The sequence below is a fragment of the Danio aesculapii genome, chromosome 16, assembly GCF_903798145.1.
Source record: "Danio aesculapii chromosome 16, fDanAes4.1, whole genome shotgun sequence".
Classification (NCBI taxonomy): Eukaryota; Metazoa; Chordata; class Actinopteri; order Cypriniformes; family Danionidae; genus Danio; species Danio aesculapii.
The window spans coordinates 55,655,180-55,680,550 of NC_079450.1; the positions used below are offsets into that span (position 1 = coordinate 55,655,180).

At 35.8% G+C, this 25,371-nt stretch overlaps 1 protein-coding gene across 1 annotated transcript in view; it reads left to right on the top strand.

Annotated features, from left to right (window-relative positions):
• The window catches only part of ascc3 (activating signal cointegrator 1 complex subunit 3), a 281,455-nt gene that overhangs the window by 80,147 nt on the left and 175,937 nt on the right, over window positions 1-25,371 (top strand). The window contains 2 exon segments of the mRNA XM_056476127.1: window positions 22,859-23,062; window positions 23,503-23,643. Coding sequence (XP_056332102.1) covers window positions 22,859-23,062; window positions 23,503-23,643 — 345 coding nt within the window.

Sequence of the window (25,371 nt, forward strand, 5' to 3'; positions counted from 1 at the left end):
TGAATGGCAATTTCTTATTCGTTATTAGTCTCTAGCATCTATTTTTGTAACCTTCATCAAACTCTAATTTACAGCATCAGTAGGGATTCAGCACTGTTGACTTTGCAGTAACATCATGCATAATATCTGGGAGAATATATGGAAATTGCATAACCTACACATCTACATGAGCCGTTTGTGCGCGCCTCCCCGATTATTGTTTTTTCATAATTATTTTTTTTGAAGAAGCAGCGCATTAGAGATGTCTTCAGAGATGCGAGTCGGGTTACATGCGTGAATTAAATTATAAGCGTTCTCTATATTAGCCGTGTAGAATGGCAAACAGCACTGCAATGGAGTTTTGCAGTCTGCTCATGGTACACACTGAAACATCCCGGATAATTCTCCATGATTTCTGCACTATATAAACACCCTGTTTGCCTTCACTTTTTGAGCTGAATCAAATTAACCTTATGAGTTCATTGAACTTATATCATGTTAAAGTGACTTAAAACAGCTTGTGTAACTTATAAAATTAAGTTAAAACATGATTAATTAATTTTAATAATTTACAAAGAACTAAAAACATATGCTGTAATGACTAATTGGTCATGATTTTTTACAGTGTGGCTTTACATTACTTTGTTTAATGGGTGGAGATTCAGGACTGCACTGCTAAATGAATGGATGAATGAATGAATGGATGGATGGATGGATGGATGTTTTTCTTAGAGTTTCTGTCTAATTTCTAGATTTATTTAAATGACAAAATAAAATAAATAAATGGTTTTCTTATTTGGAGTTTTCGTCTCGTTTTTGTCCAAATATCTAAAAATCCTTAAATCAAATCAAATAAATGAATAAACATTTAAATAAATTAAATAAATGAATTAATAAATAAATAAATGAATAATTAAATAAAATGAATGAATGAATGAATAAATAAATAATTAAATAAATAAATAAAATTAATTAATTAATGAATAAATACATTACATCATTAATTAATTAATGAGTGAATAAATAAATTAATTAATAAATAAAATATATTAATAAACGAATAAATGCATTAATTAATAAAAAAAAATGAATGGATGAACGAATGAATAAATAAATGCTTTTCTTTCTTAAAGTTTTCGTCTCGTTTTTGTCCAAATATCTAAAAATCCTTAAATCAAATCAAATAAATGAGTAAAAAATTATATAAATTATGTAAATGAATAAATAAATAAATAAATGAATAATTAAATAAAATGAATAAATAAATCAATTAATTAATAAAATATATTAATGCATTAATTAATTAGTTAAAAAATGAATGAATGAAAGAATGAATAAATAAATGCTTTTCTTTCTTAAAGTTTTCGTCTCGTTTTTGTCCAAATATCTAAAAATCCTTAAATCAAATCAAATAAATGAGTAAAAAATTATATAAATTAAATAAATGAATGAATAAATAAATAAATAAATAAATAAAATAATAAAATTAATTAATGAATAAATACATTACATCATTTATTAATTAATGAGTGAATAAATAAATAAATAAATAAATAAAAAATGAATGAATGAATGAATGAATGCTTTTCTTTCTTAAAGTTTTTGTCTCGTTTCTAGTCCAAATTTTAAAAAATCCTTAAATCAATTTAAAAACTACTAAACAAGTAAAAAAGATTAGTTTTTAGAAATAATAAGTAGAACTTAAGTGATTTTATTTTCTTCAAAACATGCAAAATAATTAATAATGGGTTAACCAAATAAGGGTCATCAAAATAATCTTGTTTTCACTTAGAAATAAGATTATTTCACTTACGTCATTGGCTGATTATTCTTGCATGTTTTATTTTGACACTTTATTTCAGTTTTTTGACTTTTCTAGAAAATGCTCATATCTCTGCAGATACTTTCCTCACAGACATGAGAAATATATCCACATAAAGCTTGAATTCTTTACTTTTACTTTACTTCATAACAAATTTTTCTTGGTTTTGTAATCTGCATGAAATGAATGCGAGGTACAGTCCATCCTGTCAAACACACATCACATGACAGCAGCAACTACTCGAACAAACACAAACTTGTAAACAAAGAGTCGCTGTTATTTCCGGGAGGAGATTTAGTCAAGACCAAAGTGTACATTTCTCCAGAAGAGCAGCATGATCAGATGATCGTTATTCAGAGGATCATAATGTGTAGAACAGCCATAAATGCCGTTCTACACATTATCATAATAAATATTATTATTATTATTATTATTATTATTATTATTATTATTATTATTATTATTATTATTATTATTATTATTATTATTATTATTGTTATTAATATTGTTATTATCATTATTGTTATTATTATTATTATTATTATTATTATTATTATTATTATTATTATTATTATTATTATTGTTATTATTATTGTTATTATTATTATTATTATTATTATTATTATTATTATTATTATTATTATTATTATTATTATTGTTATTAATATTGTTATTATCATTATTGTTATTATTATTATTATTATTATTATTATTATTATTATTATTATTATTATTGTTATTAATATTGTTATTATCATTATTATTATTATTATTATTATTATTATTATTATTATTATTATTATTATTATTATTATTGTTATTATTGTTATTATTATTATTATTATTATTATTATTATTATTATTATTATTATTATTATTATTATTATTATTATTAATATTGTTATTAGCATCATTGTTATTATTATTATTATTATTATTATTATTATTATTATTATTATTATTATTATTATTGTTATTAATATTGTTATTATCATTATTGTTATTATTATTTTTATTATTATTATTATTATTATTATTATTATTATTATTATTATTATTATCATTATTAACATTATTGTTATTATTTTATTGTTATTATTATTATTATTATTATTATTATTATTATTATTATTATTATTATTAATATTAATATTATTATTTATTTATTTTTTTACAAAAAAAGCACTTCTTTTTACTCCCTATTTGTCAACTCCCCATATATTTATTCAGTTTTTTACAGCTGTGTGTGTGTGTGTGTGTGTGCGTGTGTGTGTGTGTGTGTGTGTGTGTGTGTGTGTGTGTGTGTGCGTGTGTGTGTGTGTTTGTGTGTGGATTTATTATTTTTAAATACCTGACTTCTCCTTTTTCTATTTATTTCTTCGTTTCTTTTCCTCTTCCAGCAGTTCTGCTCAAGAGAAATAAATAGCCCTCCTGTTCGTTGGTGCTGCGTCTGTCATTTATCAGATACTTTTTGCTCGTAGGTGCGCCGGGTTGTTGTTTGAATAAACACGCTTGAGTGTATAGCGTGTGTGTTTGTGTTTGTGTCTGTGGAGCGGGGAGTTTTGTGGCGTGTGGGCTCGAGGCGGGCTGATAAGCTGTTTGCTAAAACTAACAATTAAAACTTGATCACGCTGTCAGTTCAAATGGAATGAAACGGAACCAAAAAGTAATTAAAAGGATAGCGTGCAAATGACAATTATATCTTTTAGCTTTCTATTACCAGTGCTGTGAATTTAATTATTGCAGCAGCTTCAGCAAAAAAAGCGGTGCGCATAAACCAGAATTTAAGATAAGCAAGCAGGTTAGTCCTGCATTTCAACTGAGCTGCGAGCCGTCCTTTATTTATTAGTGTCTTGTTGTTTGGGTTTTCACTGTCACACATGACAAACATTAATATGATGAGTATTGTTATTATTTAAAATGCTTAAGCATCGCTTTGTCTTCCATATATATATACACTACCTGACAAAAGTGTTGTGGTTGATCCCAGCTGTTAGAGCAACACATAATAACTCGACTTCTAGTTGATCGGTTGTGAAAATAAGTGTCAGAAGGTGGATTTCTCTGATGGATCATCTGTTGAACTGCATCCCAATCATCACCAATACTGCAGAAGACCTACTGGAGCCCACATGGACCAATATTCTCATAGAAATCAGTCAAGTTTGGTGATGGAGAAATCATGGTTTGGGGTTACATTCAGTATGGGGGTGTGTGAGAGATCTGCAGAGTGGATGATCAACATCAACAGCCTGAGGTATCAAGACATTTGTGCTGCACATTACATTACACAGGAGAGGGCCAATCTTCAGCAGGATAGCGCTCCTTCTCATACTTCAGCCTCCACATCAAAGCTCCTGAAAGCAAAGAAGGTGCTCCAGGATTGGCCAGCTCAGTCACCAGACATGAACATTATTAAGAATATCTGGGGTAAGATGAAGGAGGAGGTGTTGAAGATGAACACAAAGAATCTTGAACTCTGGGAGTCCTGCAAGAAGGCTTTCTTTGCCATTCCAGATGACTTTATTAATCAGTGATTTGAGTCATGTCAGAGATGTATGGATGCAGTCCTCCAAGCTCATGATGGAGTCAGACACAATATTCATTCTGTTTCCACTGCAGCATGAGCACATATTCTATACTGGACATTATTGAAGGTTCAGTGAGCAGACTTTAGTCTAAGCAGAGTCAGACCTTACTGTCCTAATCAAATCATTCATAATCAAGACATGATCATATTATATTGTGCTCAAATAAGCAAAATCTAGAGGCCTTTACCTTTCATATAAGACACTTCTGATACCAAATCATCAACTAGAAGTCAAGTTATTATTTGCTGAATCTAAAACTGGGATTGACAATATGACTTTTGTCATGTAGTGTGTGTGTGTTTATATATAAATATGGTGCTATGGTAAGAATATCTCAAGCACAGTTCAATAAATGACTGGTCTTATACAGTAAAATCGTAACATTTTTAATGAATACCCTAAACCATTTTAGAAGGGGCTATATTTCAGTTAACTGCAATCTTTTTTTCATCCATATATAAAAAAAACAAAAACATAGAGACTTGACACAAATTGTCATTGAAAGCCATGTGCTGGTGGGACACTGTACTGTATGCAATTATTTTATTTCAATCCCCCATTCAAGATCATGTGACTGAAGCCCCCTGTGAAGCCCATGACATGCAATGTTAAGTTTTTTTCGCGAATGTTTTTTCATTTTTAACTTTTCTGCAACCGCTATGAAATAGCTTTGTTGACCTTTGGTGTGACACCCCTATTTATTGAAATAATTGTATTATTAATGGGGCTGCACGGTGACTCAATGGTTAGCTGTCACCTAATAGTAAGAAGGTCGCTGGTAGCTCTTAATAGTTGTGTGGAACGGAGTTAGATTTGCCATCGTTTACCTAAATTCTTTTACTTCCTCGCTTTCTTTCCTTTCAATGTTTTTTGTTATGTTTTGTACGTTTGTAGTCAATAAATCACGCTATAACCACGTTGGATTGTCTTTGTTTGGCCTCACAGAAAAGGTCACTGTAACGATAGATCTTGCTACAAGCTTTACTAAAACAGGTTTACTTCTAAACTATTCATCTACTTCACAAGAAGTAGTTATAATTCCCTTTCTAAATAAATAAATAATTACAGAGTCTGCTCAGATGAACAGGCAAAGTCATTGTTATATTTATTTAGTTAAATTAGCTATAAGTTAATCCTGAATATTCATAATTAATTGTCACGAGGTGGAGAATCACAAAACACAAAAATCCATGTGCAGCAATTTATTTCGACAAGAAACCAAGAGGTTTCCTAATCTTGTACAGGAACTTTACGCAAGATACAAAAATCTAGAAATGAGTCCAAAGAACTGACAAAACATCTAAAAATAAGCAAATACAAAAACAGGGTAGCAATGTTAACAAACACAATTAAGAATCTAAAAATCTGCAAATACTAAACTGGGTATCAGTGCTAACAAAAACAAACAAGAATCCAAGAACAAGCAAATACAAAACTAGATAACCAAACATACCAGACATGAGGGGCTAACAAAATCCTATAGGCAACTAAAACACAAGACAGGGCTAAATGAACAAACAGGAGACAGCTGTAACAGAATACAATCAGAAGTGCAAAGAATTGTAGGAAATGAAGTTAAACTAGACACTTAAAACAAGCTAGTGCCCTCAAGTGTCCAAAAGAGGGCACTGCAACATGTGACAATTAATAATAACTCGTTATTATTGATCATTAGTATTCAGAAACTGAGCTAATTTCGCTACAAGTGTCACTGTTAACACCTTATATTCTTTTAAACATCTTCAAAATATAAATAAATAACATAAATATACCAATATGCTTTAGCTTTGTTTTTGTCAAATATGAGGTTTTACCAAAAAAGCATTTCCTTTTACTCCCTGTTTGTCAACTCCACATATATTTATTTATTACGTTTTTTTGCTCGTAGCTTTTTTAAAACCAGGACAGTCAAGAAATCCATGCGAGACGGTGCAGGTATTTAGATGTTGCTGTGAAATGATTGCTGGGGGCTATGTTGGTCCAATTAGTGTGTTTAAAGTCACGGGTGAGTTTCTGCTGTGTTCCCAGCTCACCCAGTCAGCACATATGGCCGAGGGCCCTTCATCCACAGAGTTAATTAGACTGTCAGGATCCATCGCACTCACCGCAGACTCCTTTCCTCCCTCCTCCCTCCACACACAGGTGGTCAGATCACCATTTTAGAGCTGTTACTTGCCATCATGCGCTCTCCATATGTCCTGCAAAGACTACTGCTTTCACTCAATAGACTACACTCACCGGCACAGGCAGGATGGATCCATGCTTTCATGTTGTTGAAGCCAAATTCTGAGCCGAGCATCCGAATAAGGCAGCAGAAATGGAGACTCATCAGACCAGGCAACGTTTCTCCAATCTTCTATTGTCCAGTTTTGGTGAGCCTGTGTGAATTGTAGCCTCAGTTTCCTGTTCTTAGCTGACAGGAGCGGCACCCGGTGTGGTCTTCTGCTGCTGTAGCCCATCCGCCTCAAGGTTGGACGTGTTGTGTGTTCAGAGATGCTCTTCTGCAGACCTCGGTTGTAACGAGTGCTTATTTGAGTTACTGTCGCCTTTATAACAGCTGGAACCAGTCTGGCCATTCTCCTCTGACCTCTGGCATCAACAAGGCATTTGCACCCACAGAACTGCCGCTCACTGGATATTTCCTCTTTGTCGGACCATTCTCTGTAAACCCTAGAGATGCCTGCGCGTGAAAATCCCAGTAGATCAGCAGTTTCTGAAATCCTCAGACCAGCCCGTCTGGCAGCAACAACCATGCCACGTTCAAAGTCACTTAAATCCCCTTTCTTCCCCATTCTGATGCTCAGTTTGAACTGCAGCAGATTGTCTTGACCATGTCTACATGCCTAAATGCATTGAGTTGCTGCCACGTGATTTGCGTTAACAAGCAGTTGGACAGGTGTACCTAATAAAGTGGCCGGTGAGCGTATATCAATATACAGTTGAAGTCAAAATATATGATAGTTAAATATTTCCCAATTGACGTGTAATGGAGCAAGGAATTTCTCACAGTATTTCCTATAATATTTTTTCTTCTGGAGAAAGTCTTATTTGTTTTATTTCGGCTAGAATAAAATAAATTTTTGTTTTAAACCCTTTTAATGTCAATATTAATATCCCCCTTTAAGCAATATATATATATATATATATATATATATATATATATATATATGTATATATGTGTATATATATATATCGTCTACAGAGCAAACCATCATTATACAATGATTTGCCTAATTACCCTAACTTTAAATGCCTTTAAATATCACTTTAAGCTGAATACATCAGGGTATCCGTGGGGTCCTAAAAAGCCTTAAAATGTCTTAAATCTCAAAAGCAAATTTTTTAGATCTTAAAAGTCTTAAATCTACTGAAAGATTGTGTTGTAGGTCATTTTTTTAAGCAGGTCTTGACTTTTCTTTGTTTATGTTTAGCTATCCAATCTGGCCTTTAACACCCATACAATCACCAACAATCCCGATCTCAATAAAACTTTCATTCATTCATTCATTTTCTTTCAGCTTAGTCCCTTTATTCATCAGGGAATGAACCGCCAACTATTCCAGCATATGTTTTACACCGTGGATGCCCTTCCAGCCGCAACCCAGTACTGGGAAATGCCCATACACTCTCACATTCACTTATAGGCATGGTATAAGATTCTGACGGTATGATAACCTTGGATAAAAATATCACAGTTTCACAGTATTGTGATCACTGCTCTAAAATATATTCTTCTTAAATGTCAAGGTAAAAACAAAACACAATATATTATATTTTGAGAAACAATGAAAGTATTTTGGAACCGTAATCATGTCAGGCTAAGAAATTCAACAGAATCATTGAATTCTGCAGTCTTTATTAGTCTCAAAAACACTGATTTCATTACAGTTGAAAATGGCAAGTAAAAAAAACCTTAAACATACCTTAGTAACGGTATAGCTGGAAATTTCGGCGGGTTTAAAACCTTGACTATTCCAAACCAAGGTAAACCTTAAAAACGGTTATCGTCCCATGCCTATTCACACACACACTCATGCACTACGGCCAATTTAATTCATCAAATCCCCTATAGCGCATGTGTTTGGGCTGTGGGAAACCAGAGCACCCGGAGGAAACCCACGCCAACATGGGGAGAACATGCAAACTCCACACAGAAATGCCCAGCCGGGACTCGAACCAGCGACCTTCTTGCAGTGAGGTCACAGTGCTAACCACTGAGCCACCAATAAAACGTTTAACTTATTTAAATATAGCAGTTAAGTACTTTCCTCACAGTAACGTTTGTTTAAAAGTTCTCCATTTATTTACTGCTAATGATACTGACCTGACCTAAATATTTTCTATTATTAAATTATTATTTTTGTGTTATTAAATGTATTAAATTATAATCATTTTTTGATAGAGCAACTGAAAATCTTTTCCAACTGGGATATTCGAAAACAATCCTTAGCATTTAGCCCTGTATAAGTCTAAAATTTCAGTCAAAATAGTCTTATAAATGTCTTAAATTTTACTTGATGAAACCTGCAGAAACCCTAGTATCTTAAAAAATGTCTAGTCTAATATTATTTACTGTCATCATGGTAAAGAGAAAATAAATCAGTTATTAGAAATGAGATATTAAAACTATTATGATTAGAAATGTGTTGAAAAAATCTGCTCTCTGTTCAACAGAAATTGGGGAATAAACATATACAGGAGGGCTAATAATTCTGGCTTCAACAGTATTTAGTACGACACCCTAAAGGAACCGGCTTTTGTTCTCTGCATTGGAGAGATGCAAACGTGGTCAAGTGAATGCTGGCTCCCTGCTGATAATGATTTCGCTCTTTGGAGAAAAAAAAAAATGCTGTAAAAGCGTCTGACTGAAAGTGTTAAGGGTGCTCTGGGCACAGACTGCCAGCATCTTGAGCACCGGCTCGTGTAGGAGTAGAGCGAATCGCTGTCCTGGAAACCGTGCCATTGCCGCAGCGTATATGCGATTGGTACAATTTAATGGAATAAGTACAGAAATAAAGTATACTGGAAAAAAGCGGAGCATGTATAATTTGTTTTAAAGGGGTCATGCCATATGCAAAATGTTTTGAGATGAAGCGTAATGAGTGTAACTTTCAGAACTGAAAACTTCCAGTCAGGCGCATCTTTTTTCGTACATTTGATTTGCAATTTAAAGTGGATTTCTGATGTTAGGGGATACAGCTGAAGTCAGAATTGTATATTTCTTCCTCGATTTCTGTTTAACAGAGAGATTATTTATTTTCAGCACATTTCTAAACAATAGTTTTAATAACTCATTTCTAATAACTGATTTCTTTTCTCTTTGCCATGATGACAGCACATCATATTCGATTTCAAAATACTAGTATTCAGCTTAAAGTGACAATAAAAGGCTTATAAGTTAAAGTTCGGGTAATTAAGCAAGCCATTGTATAGCAGTGGTTTGTTCTGTGGACAATCTAAACGAATATTGCTTCAGAGTGTCAAATATAATTGTGTGAAAAATTTGACATCACTGGGCCACCTTGCACATTCTGGATAAAGGTGGAAGAAGAGGAGGACCGGGGTTTCTTCCAGACAAAGATAGTTGTAGAATGCAAATGAGGATATATATATACAATTATATAAATAGTGACCTTTAATTGGAGGATCGTGATTAGCTAATGTGGGCCAGCTGGGTCAATCATGAGCACGTGCTCCTCTCAAAATTAGTCTAATATTAAACTTCACTTCCGTCATCCACACTAAAACAGCCAAAAACTTTTTCCGTTCATATACTGGCATACATACAGACATAAAACGCTTTCACCTGCATCATATCCACCTGCCGTTTATTTACTTTCTGTCTTTTTGACATTTTTACCGTTCTTTAATATACAAGCCTACATAAAAACCTAGAAAGTGTTTCGCTATTTTGATGAAAACGTAATTTTCTTCATGGCAAGGTTGACATTTGGATGGAATTGCTTATTTGTCAGTATACATCAGTAGCACATAGATTAAATCACATGCATGGACACTCAGAATTCATTTGAATTTAGTTGGATTTTAGTAGGGATGCATCAAATTCTCGACATCTGATGATCAGCTGAAGGTTGCATTTTTGGTTTTTGGTCTAACATGAGCTGAAAATTGGTTTATTTACTCTTCCTCCAGCTGTAGACATTTCATACCGGATGCAGAAAGCACTGTGCTATAAAACCCATTCATTTTCAATTCACTATCCAAAGGCTGTTTTTATTGCAGCATCAACCAAAGTGCAAGAGCAGAGTGAGAAAACTTCAAAATAGCGCAATAGCCCACTGTATATGTACATACATACACAATCGGAAATGCAACGTCCACTCAAATAATGTTTTTGTAAATTGATATTTGTACATCATATTAAAGGCACAGGATGACAGTGTATAATATTCGACTAGATATTTTTCAAGGTACTAGTATTCAGCTTAATGTAAAGGCTTTAGGTTAAAATTTGGGTAATTAGGCAAGTCATTAGCTTATATTTTCGTCCACCTATTTTTATTTGCATTTTCAATCAGTTGATGGAAACACCAAGATGCACATACATTTTAATAATGTGCATAAAAAAACATGCACATAACTGAGTAGGATTTATTCGATAAGAAAAGATGCACATAAACTATGATGGAAACACTTTTACCGAACAAATTCCAGTGTACGCATTAAAAAGGTCATGTGATTTTGTTATAAGAGATCATGTGATGGTGAGAATGTGTGTTTGAATGGATAAACCAGCAGTCTGAGCACACTGTGAAGCATCTGAACTGTTGTTTTGGTCATTCTAAAACTCCTTTACCATTTCAGTATTAGTGTTGTTATATTTTTAATGACCTCCAGAACTGTCCAGAGCGTCTGCACTCTGCGTCTCACACCTTCAAACACCACCACACGTTCATTGGGTGTCTGCATTATCTTCAGAGGCACAAGTCGTTTATTAAATAAAGAAAAGATTTATTTAATCTTTTAAATAATCGCTGTAAATTACGTTTTTACTGTTGATATTTGGCGCCAATTAACTAGGAAGTGGCGATTTTGTTCTCTTTGAATCGTAGAATGTAAACGCTGCTTTATTCACATGTCTTTCATGCGATATTCCACTTTTGCGCATAAATTTAATTAGCATTTTTGGATGAAAACATAGCTATTGTATAATGATGGTTGTTCTGTAGACAACCCAAAACAAATATTGCTTAAGAGTATCAAATATAATTGTGTGAAAACATTGACAGAGACATTTTTACAGTGCTGTAGTATAAAAGTCTACACAAAAAAACCTAGGAAGGGTTTTGCTATTTTGGTGAAAACTTGAGCTAATATGAGCTGAAAAAAGGATTATGCTGTGCTGATTTCACTCTTCCTCCAGCTGTAGACATTTCGTACCGGATGCAGAAAGCACTGCGCTATAAAACCCATTTATTTTTATTTTTTTTCAATCATTTTTTTGCATCAACCAAAGCGCAAGAGCGAAGTGAGTCAAACTTCAACATAGCTTAACATCCCACTGTGTTATATTTTCTTATTAATGAACCGCACATAATCGAAAATGCAAAGTCCACTCAAATAATGTTTTTGTAAATGTATATTTACACGCCATATTAAAGGGACAAGATGACAGCACATAATATTTTACTAGATATTTTTCAAGATACTTATATTCAGCTTAACTATCTTAATAAGGTTAAGTTCGAGTAATTAGGCAGGCCATTGTATAACAGTAGGTTGTTCTGTAGACCAGTGTTTCCCAACCCTGTTCCTGGAGGCACACCAACAGTTCATGTTTTGGACGTCTCCCTCATCTGACCCATTAACTTCAGGTTTTGGAGTCTCTTCTAATGCAGTTTCCCAACCCTGTTCCTGAAGGCACACCAACAGTACACATTTTCATCATCTCCCTAATCAAACACACCTGAAACAACTCATCAGAACATTAGAAACGACTCCAACACCTGAAGTTAATGGGTCAGATGAGGGAGACATCCAAAACATGAACTGTTGGTGTGCCTCCAGGAACAGGGTTGGGAAACACTGCTGTAGACAACTGAAACAATTATTGCTTAAGGGGGCTAATAATATTGACCCTAAAAATGACTTAAAATATTTTAAACTGCTTTTATTCTAGTTGGAATAAAACAAATAAGACTTTCTCCAGAAGAAAAAATATTACAGGGAATACTGTGAAAAATTCCTGAATCTGTTAAACATCATTTGGGAAATATGTGACTAATTTGAGACTAATACTTATGACTGCTACTGTATATGACCTAGCACTTGTACATGTCAATGTGTAGTATTCTTGTTTGGTGTGGACATTTGGCTCACTGGTAAAAGAGGATGTATGATAACTGCTGTTATTCCTGAGTGGCAGAACAACTGAGGAGAGTAAAATCTGCCAGCCCTTATGCTGCACGCACCATCTGCACAGACTTGTTAGGAATCTGACGTTAGCAAGTGATTGAAAAACAGCCTGAGAAGGTCAAGCTGGTCACGTCAAACCCCATTAATGACTTATTTGAGCTATTCCAGCGTCATGGATGTGACATTTGCAGAACAAACTTAAAATATAAATACTCATAGAAAGTGTATGTTGATATTATATTGAAGCATCCGTTTATATTTTACAAAACTGCCAACCACAGAGTTATGGGGTCAGAAAAATATCAATCCGTAAACATGTTTTCGATTTTAAATGAGGAACGTAAGCATGCGTTATGGATGTGAACATAAAAGTGTGCAAGTTTACAGTCTACAACATACTTTGTAGAAATTCAGTGAATTAAATTGCACAACTCAAGAGAAATAATGCTCATCAAAACTGATTAGAGTTTCTCTCTCTATAATACAAACATGATTGAGTTAATTTTGTTTGACATTTTTGCGTTTATGAGGAAAAAGCTTGGTTATGGATGTGACAGATGTGCACTTGCGTGACTTTATCAAATATAATTGTGTGAAAACATTAACAGAGACATTTTACCATTCTGTAATATACAATCCTACACAAAAAACCTAGAAAGTGTTTCGCTATTTTGCTGAAAACGTAATTTTCTTCATGGCAAGATTGACATTTGCATGGAATTGCTTATGTCAGTCTACACCAGCACACAAATAAAATCACATGCATGGACACTCAGAATTCATTTGAATTTAGTTTGATTTTAGTAGGGATGCATCAAATTTTCGACCTCTGAAAATGATCGGCTGAAGAAAAAATGGGTTATACTGTGCTGATTTCACTCTTCCTGCAGCTGTAGACATTTCATACCGGATGCAGAAAGCACTGCGCTATAAAATGCATTTTTAATTCACTATCCAAATGCTGTTTTTTTGCAGCATTAACCAAAATGCAAGAGCGAAATGAGTAAAACTTAAACATAGCTTAATATCCCACAGTATTATATTTGCTTATTAATGAACCGTACATAATCAGAAATGCAAAGTCCACTCAAATAATGTTTTTGTAAATTTATATTTATATATCATAATAAAGGGACATGATGACAGCACATAATATTTTACTAGATATTTTTCAAGATACTTATATACAGCTTAATGTGACATTTAAAGGCTTAACTAGCTTAATAAGGTTAAGTTCGGGTAATTAGGCAGGCCATTGTATAAAAGTAGGTTGTTCTGTAGACAACTGCAACTATTTTTTGCGTAAGGGGGCTAATAATATTGACTTTAAAATATTAAACTAAAGTAAAAACAGTTTTTATTCTAGCCTAAATAAAACAAGACGTTCTCCAGCATAAAAATATAGGAAATACTGTGAAATTTTCCTTGCTCTACAAAACATCATTTGGGAAATACGTGTCTATTGTAAAGGGAGTTTGACACATGAACATGTCTATTTACACATGAATAGCGCAATTTATTCGCACAGGCCACGTCTGGTGTGAACACAGCGTAATAATTCAGACTTTAAGGGTTCTATTTTAACAATCTAGGCACAAACTCTGAAGGCTGTGTCTGAATCTGCATTTGCTATTTAAAGGATGGATAAATATGCTCTGCGCCCCAGCGCATGGTCTAACAGGATTGTGCTTATTCTCTTAATGAGTTCTGGGTGTGTTTTGAGCATAACGCGCATTAAACCAATCAGAGTCTCATTTCACATTCCCTTTACGAGTCAGTTGTGTCGCTCCATGGTGCATTTGCTATTCACATGGCGGACTTTGTAAGTGTAAAGACTAAACCCTTCACTAGCGAGAAAACAGTTAAACAGAGCATCTGCAGCACGAGGATAAAGAACGAGCCTCCTCCATTCAGCCTCTTTACTTTCTCTTTACTTTACTTCTTTACTTTACTCCTTTACTTTGGTGGAGTGAGGAAACGCTGGAAACTCACTCCACTGAACACATCCATTAGCCCACATATTTAATTTCATTTGTTAAGAGCAAAGATTTGTTTCAAAACTATTTCTAAATTCAGTTCTAATCTCCAGCAGAGGAATAAATGATCAATAATAATGAAGTGTGGTCAAACAACTGAGTTATATCCAAACACACGTCCTGTTCTTATGCTCCATATGGTGATTTAGATGTCTCCAAAACCCCACAGCTGGACAAGTCTACACTTGTTTTTATTAAAACAAATATAAATCTGCAGATAATCAATAATACTGATAATAATAATAACATTATACTGATGCAGATCGTCATGAATAAACTGAAAAAGCCCCCCGAGCTGAAGAAAACATGGAGGCAGTGGTGTTTATATTGATGGAGAAAATAATAATGTTTGTAATATTTTAATCCTTTAATTGTTTTCATCTGTAAAGATATTTGTGTATTAAGCATTGTGTAAGCGTTCGAACCTGCAAAGGTGCATAACTAACGTGCTCTGCACTGGACTTTAGAGCAGCTTTTAGTTGGTCAATGGTACGGTCTATTTTAGTTTCTTAAAATAACAATGAGCCATCAATGCACCTTAACACACCTCCTTTATAGACCAGCACACCCATGAGTCCACAAAGCAGCGCAAATGGATTTGCTATTTAAACAACCTGCGCAAAATGTGAAAAATAGGGTTGCGCTGGTCTAAAAATAGCAAGAAATCGCGCCAAACACATCTTGCACATTGTTGTGCCAGGTGTATGTTAGAGCCCTATCTCTTGCACTCAGTTTTGCCGCTAGTTCAACTACTTATTTAAGATGAGCTGAATCAACACAATCCTTTAGGTTTTTTGGGACAACTTAATTGTTTTATGTTCAATCCACTTAAATTTGTAAAAACAGTTACGTTAACTTAATCGATTTGTTTTAGGATAACATGAATGAACTGTGTGGAACCCATGTCTACATTGTAGCTGAGATTTTGCTTTGAGGTGCAAGTGATTTGAGCCTCTTGATGTTTTGAATGGGAGCCTGGCCTGATAATGTTAGATTTACCCTTGAGCCTGAAACTCAACCTCCTGAAATCACTCCACTCGCACCCGGTGATGAAAAGTCCCGTTTATTACCGTTATTTCTGCAGCCAGTATAAAGAGAGATTAAAACCTTCCTCTGACAAACAGCGAACACTTGTTTTCAAACCTACGCTGTATGGGCTTCGCTGATGGATTACCTCAGGGCTACATTACCGCGTACACTAGTCTACAATAGCACATGTGGGACCACCCTGACCCACATCGCCGTTTCATGTCATCTGACGAGCATTCATCACAGCGCTGAGTACACTTCTAAACAAAATAACCAAAATGCGAGACATTTTCCGAGATCATTAAGTAATGACAACTCCACATGTATGCGTTACTTGGAAGGTGAATGTTGGGGCATGCATACATTTGCATTCATTTGCATGTTTAAGGCGTGCAGGGACACTGGCAGTTCTTTATAGACAAAGCTGATAAATCAAAATGAAGGGGACTCTTAAAAGAAGCGCGGCAGTTTGGTTACTGTGGTGATGCAACCGTTCAGTCGGATAGGACGAGAGCTCCTAATTACCTATGAATATTTATAAGTTGCTTCTCTGAAGACCCACCTTGGGAATATAATGGGTCGGATTGGCTCTTGATGGGAGGCGAAGAGCGATACACTTTTCTTTCTCCTCATGTTTTGCTGGCGTTCAGCAGAAGGTGAAGTTATTTGGAAACACCCACAACCGATAAAGTGCTAAGTGCTTTATGGGATTTTTTGGGGGAGGTGGGGGGGGGGATAATTGGGCCGTTAAAACTGATGAAGCTACTTTTAAATCAGGGACTGAAGTGGGATCTTTGTAATTGGCTGATTCAGATAATTCTGCATGAAAAAATGGTATTTTATTCCCTATAATTCCCAAATATTTTAACCAAAATGAACACTAATAGCGCTAATACAGTTTTACAGAACACTGCCGTTAAATATGAAACACTATTGAACAGTAGCATGTTTAGGAGGAACACTAGCATTTTTGGGACAGTCTATAAAACGGATGTAAAATTGAAATACCACACTGGACACTTCTTGTAGGGTTAATAGACATGCACACAAAGACATATAGCTTACTGTTCTGTTCTAAGGTAGTCAGCAACTTCACAACCTTCTGTCCAGATGATCCTCACACGTCGTCACTCTTTCAGCTCTTAATAATCCCCTCCGTTTGGCTTCAGTCTTGACTCTAAATCAGATCGGAGCCCTGGAATAACTCTCTGGGTGTAATTGTTTTCTTTTAATTTAAAGCGTGCCAGAGCAGAACGGTAAAAGAAGAGACCGATAGCATTGCTAATGAATCCTGATCCCCTGATTCAAGACACCGACACGAGAATGAAGGATGCGGAGAGCTGGAGACGTCAGATAGGGGAAAAAAGACGATGAGTTCAAGATTTCTGGATTTGTTTTCAACTTATTTCCCAAAACCATTTCAGGTGTTTGTACTTTAAATTGCCCATATACATTGCTAATATATACGATTAATATCACATGAGTATATATGGCTGAATATTGCCACTGGTGGGAGGCATGTGCTGGCTCAAAGCTGCAGGCCGAGTGCCTTAGTATCACCAGTTCTGCTATACAGCCATTTTGCACTGCCATGAGTGTGATATTGCATTTATACAACAGTTCGACAGCATAATCATGTATATAAGAAAGACAATCAAACACGGAAAGTCTCAAAAACCCTTTTGTATGAGGAACTACTTTCTTCCGCCATTCATTCACATCTGCAGCTGACGTCAGAACAGCAGAAACATTGCTCATTCACAAACATCACTTTAGAGCTAGTGTTTGAATAGCCGCGTTTCCACTATCGCGCCTAAAGCGAGCGAGCCAGGGCGAGCCAAGGCCAGTCGCATTTCCACTATCACTTCCGGGGCGTAATCGGGCCAAAGTGGGGCTTAAAATGTGTTAAAGAGTTTTTTTTTTCTTTCGAAGCTACTTTATGTTACTAACTAGATTGTTAACATACCAAACTTTTTATTTGAGGTATCAAAACAGGTATTGTTGAATAAAATATGCTTGCTAACTGTTGTCTAGTAATGATCGTCTGATTGTCTGTAACGACTCTAATGCTTTGGGGAATCAAACAGTTATTGTAATAGACAAGTATGCCTATTTGTCTTCTGAGAATTGGTTTATAAATTGGTTTAGCTTATCAAGTAGGTATTGACATTATTTGAGTTTTTTGTTCTCGCTGAAGTGGGCGGGTTGTGTGACGGGTTGTGTGACGTTTGATTCGGGGGACGTTCTGGGGGCGGTGTTTGCGTGACGCGCTGCGAGCAACTAGCCCGACAGTGGAAACGCGACATGATTTCAGCCTCATTTCTCAACCTCCCGGGCTATTGGCCCGGCCTGGCCCGATTAAAGCCCTGGCTCGCACTGGCCCGATAGTGGAAATGCGGCTAATGATTCTCTAGCGTAATGTCTAAAGTGGTGAAAAACAGCTGATTTTGCTCACATTTTAAGAATATAAGGCTGAACAGCATGAAATGCCATCAGTCTACAGAGATTTCCCAGTATTTCTCTGTTGTAATCGAGATTTCACAATAATTTACCACGAAAAAGCCAGAGCAAAGCAAACACTAGTAGATTACTATAGTATAAATACTGCACTACCACACACAAAAGAGAAAGATCGACTCAGAATGTCACTTACCTGTTTAATAATGATTTGTTCAACTGTACTTTGAAATTTACGCTGAGTTTTTCTCCTCTAAGGACTTATTTTGTGCTCTCTGTTGCCATCTTGTGGCGAAGCGTCAACCGTCTTTGCTATGCTCAGTATGGCAGGCTGATGGCTGTGAATGCGCGGAATCTTCGATGTGTAGTTTCATAAACTAATTTTGAGAGGAGCACGTGATGTGATTGAGCACGTCTGGCCACTCATCTGTAATCAGTAATAATCCAATCAGAGTGATCCTAGTTTACTATTCATGGATCATTTTATTCGATTTTTACCCAGCATTTTTACAGTGTATTTCTTATGCACATTTTCCAAATGTATGCTCATTTTTTTAATCAAATGTAACATGAAAATAGGGGGATTCATACATGGCTGCTGCTGGCGAAAATAACCAGACTCAGCAAAAATACAGAAATACTCTCCGGCTTTTCATCTCTCATCACAAATCTGTCATCGCCGATGGCTGTCAAAGTAAGCGGATTGATTGAAAGCTCCGAGACTTTCCCCATTTGTGTCCTTTTTGCTAGGTTTTAATGTTTGAGCCCCCTGCACACGCTCAGCCATTCATAAAGGTGTCCCAGAGAAGCACTTGATCTGACAGCATCTCTAAAGTATGTTTTTTTTGGCTGGCTCTGCTTTAGGTTCAGCATCCTTTGACTCTGGCGTACAGTGATTGATTAGTTTAGATAAAGTCACGGATGATTGCCTTGTGGGAGACCGGAGTCACTCATTAACTGCGCATTAAAGTGGCTTCATTAAGCTTTTGGCTCCCGGTCCCACTGTCACTCTGACCATATGTGTCTCCATTACACACTTGTGTTAGCCATACCACACCTGCTATTACACACACTCATTATCTCCAGCATAAAGCAGATTTACGTTTGGAATTATGCATTTGCATGATATTGGAAAAATCTGATATTGCGATATTTAATTTTTCTGTGTGGTAAATATTGAGAATAGAGTTTGTTTTCTGGGCATCAAGTTTAATAGACAAGTAATAATACTTTAAATCTATTCAGAATGTAACTGGGAGCCAGTGTAAAGACCTGTGGACAGGTGTGATGTGCTCTGATTGTCTGCTTCTGGTCAAAATCCAGGCCACGGCGTTCTAGATGAGCTGCAACTGTCTGACTGTCTTATCTTATTGTTATTGTAACAATAAACGATGCAATACTTTCTCACCTTATAGATCTATTATATGAGAGACTTGCTTTGTTTACCAAATAAGTATATCTAGCTGGATTTGCACTGTAAACATTAAATAAAAGTGAAAAAGATCTTATTTTATATATCGATTGAATTCATCCTTATTTTCTCTAGCGCTTTTACAATGTAGATTGTGTCTAAGCAGCTGAACACAGAAGTTCTAGTTGATTGAAACTGTGTCAGTCCAGTTTTCAGAGTTCAGTTCAGTGTGGTTTAATTTTCACTGCTGAGAGTCCAAACATTGAAGAGAAAATCCATCGATGCGCAGCTCCACCAGTCCCAAACCAAGCAAGCCAGTGGCGACAATGGAGAAACAACTTCACCAATTGACCAAAGGGGGAAAAAAAAACTCGAGAGAAACCAGGCTCAGTTGAGCATGACATTTCTCTTCTGCTCAGGAAACGGCCTGGTCCAGGATTTTGGATACCATGGCATCATTTCTTCACAGGTCTTTGATCACATCAATGGTGCTGCATAGTCTCTTGGGGCCTCGGGATGAGTATCCCCAGGTGGAAGTAGAGAATAAAGAAAATAATTAGCGCAGGGTTCATACGGTCAGGATAATCCTGGAAAAGTAATGGAAATTTTGACATGGCATTTTCCAGGCCTGGAAAAGTTTTGAAAACACAGAAAAACCCACAAGGTCTTGGAAAAGTAATGGAAATTACATTTACATTTAGTCATTTAGTAGACGTTTTTGTCCAAAAGTTACTTAAATACCAAAATATTGCTCCATATTTTCCTTATTTTAAATGATCTTCTATTGGTCTAACTCAGGGGTGGGCGAACTCGGTCCTGGAGGGCCGGTGTCCTGCACAGTTTAGCTCCAAAGTCTTTAAAATTCAATTCAATTCACCTGTATTTGTATAGCGCTTATACAATGTAGATTGTGTCAAAGCAGCTTCACATAAAAGGTCACAGTAAATAGGAACAGTGTAGTTCAGTTTGTAGTGTTTAAGTTCAGTTCAGTTGAGCTCAGTTCAGTGTGGTTTAATAATCACTACTGAGAGTCCAAATATTGAAGGGCAAATCCAACGATGCGCAGCTCTACAGATCCCGAACCATGCAAGCTACTGGCAAAAGCGGAGAGGGAAAAAAACTTCACTAATTGGCGAAAGTGAAGAAAAAAACCTTGAGAGAAACCAGGCTCAGTTGGGCACGACCATTTTAATTTCTCCGCTGGCCAAACGTCTTGTGCAGAGCTGCAGTCTCAGCGGCGGAGGCTGGAAGCTGGCCTCAGCGAAGACTCGTCTGTCTCTGGAGCGTCACAGGAATCAGTCTCATGTTCTCCACTCCTCCATGACCACCACAGTAGCTGCTCAGGATACAGCCTGGTCCAGGATATGGTAACCTTGGGATCATCTCGCCGTTGGTCTTGGATCAAATCAGTGACTCTGCATAGTCTGAGGGCCTCGGGAAGAGTATCCCCAGGTGGAAATGGAGAATAAAGAGAATTTTACATTTCTTTTCTTGGCCAAAAACATGCTCTCACATTATTAGTGGTGTGTAAGCATCATCTCATTTACATTGATATTAAAATAAATTAAAACTAAAGAGATTTTTGCGTGTTTGATGATATCCTGTAATATATTTAAACGTTCATTGTTTTCCTATGATTTACCACGTATACGTAGACATCACATGAAACATTCGGTCATGAAAATGGACTTGAATGTCCTGAAAAAGTCATGGTATTTTAGTAGTAAAAATGTGTATGAACCCTGTTTGTGTAGCTGCTGTTCATAGTGTATTTAAACACAAGATGCAACGAGATTTCATATACTAAGTTTTTAGTTACAATACTTGCAAGATCATTCCAAATAAATATGCAGATTTTTTAACAAAAATCTGCACATAAATAGCAAAAAATGTTCGTAGACTCTGTCTGGCCCAAGCAGCAACCTCCCGCTCTCCCTCGGGAAGCCAATACGGAAGTAACTGAGACTGCAATTCATCCAAATTCCGCTAGTCCTGGCTCCATGTGGAGCAAATATCAATTGAGCCCACTGTTAGAATGGCCAACTTTACAGCAGAAAAAAAGGTGTTTACAGCCTGGTACAAAGAACGATTTTGGTTCATATAGCTAATATTACCCTTCATGACAACTGTGAGGGGGGTGAATTTTTTTATAACTCATCCATTTCCTTTATATTAGGTTATATTAAGTTTGCATAATTAAGGGCGTGGCCACTTGAGTGACAGCTAGGTCTCGCTGGTCGCTGTCACTTCACCTCAGCTGACTCCGGCAGATTAGCCACTGATCTCTGCATATATATTGTACTTTTGTGTTGTTTTATGTGGCTTTACACAGTCAGTTGCCTTTTGGACTTATTTCTTACAATTATCAGATGATATAGAATGCTTTGTGCACTTAATTGTGCTCATAAACTATTCACGTGGCCTCCCATTTGAGTAAAGTTATATACTTATACACCATCTCTATAAATGTATGTGTTTTATTTAAGATCATTTATCATTAATATTTTTCTTTAGACCCGTAAAGCACTCCAGAATCTGACAGATTGATTAGCTGTAGGCTCTAGAACAGTCATCTGAAGCGTTATCATACAGTTTTATGTCTGGATTTCTTCAATAGTCTTGCATTTACTAACACAGACTATATTTGAAGTGTTTGGAAGTAATTTGCGTTACCTCCTGTAGAAAAACATCATAAGACAACAGTGTTTTTAAAAGTCTAAACACTTTATTGATATAGTGTATAGCCAAGCACATGTGGTCAGAACACAAACGAGTCGCAGGTAATAGAGTATCAAGCGTTTCTCCCAAAGTAAAGTCTGTCTGCCAGGTCTAAGCAAAGTGCCAGCAGGTGTCTGTAGCTCTGCTCTCTCTCCGCCTCTTTGCCCTTATTTGGTATCCCGCCGTGGGTGCGATGATGCGCGAACAAAATGGCGCTGGTTGGCCGCTTCTTTTTCTACTTGTAGCTTCTTTTGCAGTGTTCAGAAACCTATGGGTGACGTCACGGATACTACGTCCATATATTTTACAGTCTACGATCTGGCCTTATTAAACCATCTTAATGTGCTTGGAATGTATTAGCAGCTCACACGTGTGCTCTGAATCGTTTCTCGCTCTAATATTTGCATATATTTTAAAATGAAATATCTGTCTTTCCCAGATCGGCCAGTTGGTATTCAAGGGAATGAAGAGGCTGAACAGAATCCAGTCTATAGTGTTCGAGACGGCTTACAACACCAATGAAAACCTGCTCATATGCGCCCCCACTGGTGCCGGAAAAACCAACATTGCCATGCTCACAATTCTACATGAGATCCGCCAGCACATACAGCCTGGAGGAGTCATCCGCAAGGACCAGTTTAAGGTTAACACACACACACACACACACACACACACACACACACACACACACACACACACACACACACACATATCAAAGACAATGTTGTTGAGTGAGCTGTTGGCTTCCTGGCAGCCAATAACTCATTTCCGCATCATTCCTTATGCCTCGGCTACCTCAAAACCTAGTTTGTTTAGCTCACGTCAAGCAAGGATAGACCCGAGCATTAAATACGTGTCAGGAAGTTTCGCCAGATGTAAACGAATGCATTGTCTCACGAAGCGCATTTGCACAAGACAGCTTCAACGATGACAGACAGTCTCCATACATCACCATTAAACTCTTTCTTTAAGGCAGCCGGCTTCATATTTCTGCTGTAAATTGTTATTTGTGCCGGTTGCCAGGGAACAAATGCTACAGTGGCGTCTTCTCATTTATCATAAGCGTGTCTTGTCTCTCTATAGATTGTGTACGTGGCTCCGATGAAGGCCCTGGCTGCTGAGATGACTAATTACTTCAGTAAGCGATTGGAGCCTTTAGGCATCGCCGTCAAGGAGCTGACGGGAGACATGCAGCTGACCAAAGGAGAAATCCTGCGCACTCAGGTAACACCTTTTAACGGATGCACCTTTGGCTACAGTAGTAGAATGGGGAGGTCTGGGTTATTAGCCCCCCTGTATATATATCCCCTCAATTTCTGTTTTATCAATACGAAATTAAACAAATAAGACTTTCTCCAGAGGAAATAATATTATAGGAAATACTGTGAAAAATTCCTGAATCTGTTCAACATCATTTGGGAAGAAAATATTCACAGGAAGGCAAATAATTTTGACTTTGTTGGCCTCACTGGATTTTGGACTTGGCTAAATCCAACTCATCAATGGCTTCATCTGTTGTCTGACGCTTGGGGATGCTCCTATATCATGATGTTGGCGTAAAGATGTTGTTGAAGATCTCTAGTGGGATGAGGTGATTGGTTTAAATTCTGCAAGCAATGATCCTTGACCCATCACCGTTGAGTCCATGATCAAGACTCTTAACCTTGGGGCACTCCATCAGTACTCAACCTATTTTTGTGTGTGTGTGTGTGTGTGTGTGTGTGTGTGTGTGATACTTTTAAGACTGCAGGCCAGTCACGTTTGATGATGGCTTCATTTCACATAAACTTCCTTCATCTATTGAATCATATGTGTAGCATTTTGAAATGTAATTTAAAGAACAAAAATAGCATTGCAATATGTATTTAAATTAGCAAGACGTGCAGTGTTTGGTGCACAATGGAAGTGATTTTTTTATATTTATATCCAACCAGTTTTAATATGCACATGACTTACTGATTTGAACATCCAACCAGTTTCAATATCTAAATTTGCATACTGATTTTAACATTCAACCACAGTTTTAATATGTAAATGACTCTGATTTTAACATCCAACCAGTTTTAATACATAAATGACACTGATTTTAACATCCAACCGGTTTTAATATGTAAATGACACTGATTTTAACATCCAATCACAGTTTTAATATGTAAATAGAATATTGATTTTAACATCCAACCAGTTTCATTATGCAAATTACATACTGATTTTAATATCCAACCAGTTCTAATATGCAAATGACATACTGATTTTAATATCCAACCAGTTCTAATATGCAAATGACATACTGATTTTAACATCCAACCAGTTCTAATATGCAAAAGACACACTGATTTTAACATCCAACCACAGTTTAAATATGTAAATGACACACTGATTTCAACATCCAACCACAGTTTAAATATGTAAATTACACACTGATTTTAATATCCAACCACAGTTTAAATATGTAAATGACACACTGATTTCAACATCCAACCACAGTTTAAATATGTAAATGACACACTGATTTTAACATCCAACCACAGTTTAAATATGTAAATTACATTCTGATTTTAACATCCAACCACAGATTTAATATTTAAATTACATACTGATTTAAGCAGCCATCCAGAGTTTAATATGCACATTTTGCAAGTTATAAAGCCTTAAGATGAGTGTAATAACATATTTTATATATTAATTAGATGCGTAATTTGCATATTGAATTGCATTTTTTAACATTGATATTTAATTTTGCACTTAACGAAGAATGCAAATTTAAATACAGAAATTCATTTACATATTTTTCATTTACATATTTTGCATATTACATCTTGAAATGACTTTTACTACTGATATGCTTCATATTCAGCTCTTAGCCAGATTGCTTATCTTTTTTTTTAAAGATCTCTACATTATTGTTTTAAATCAGATTGTTCCATGTGTAGGTGTGTAGCCAAGTCCACA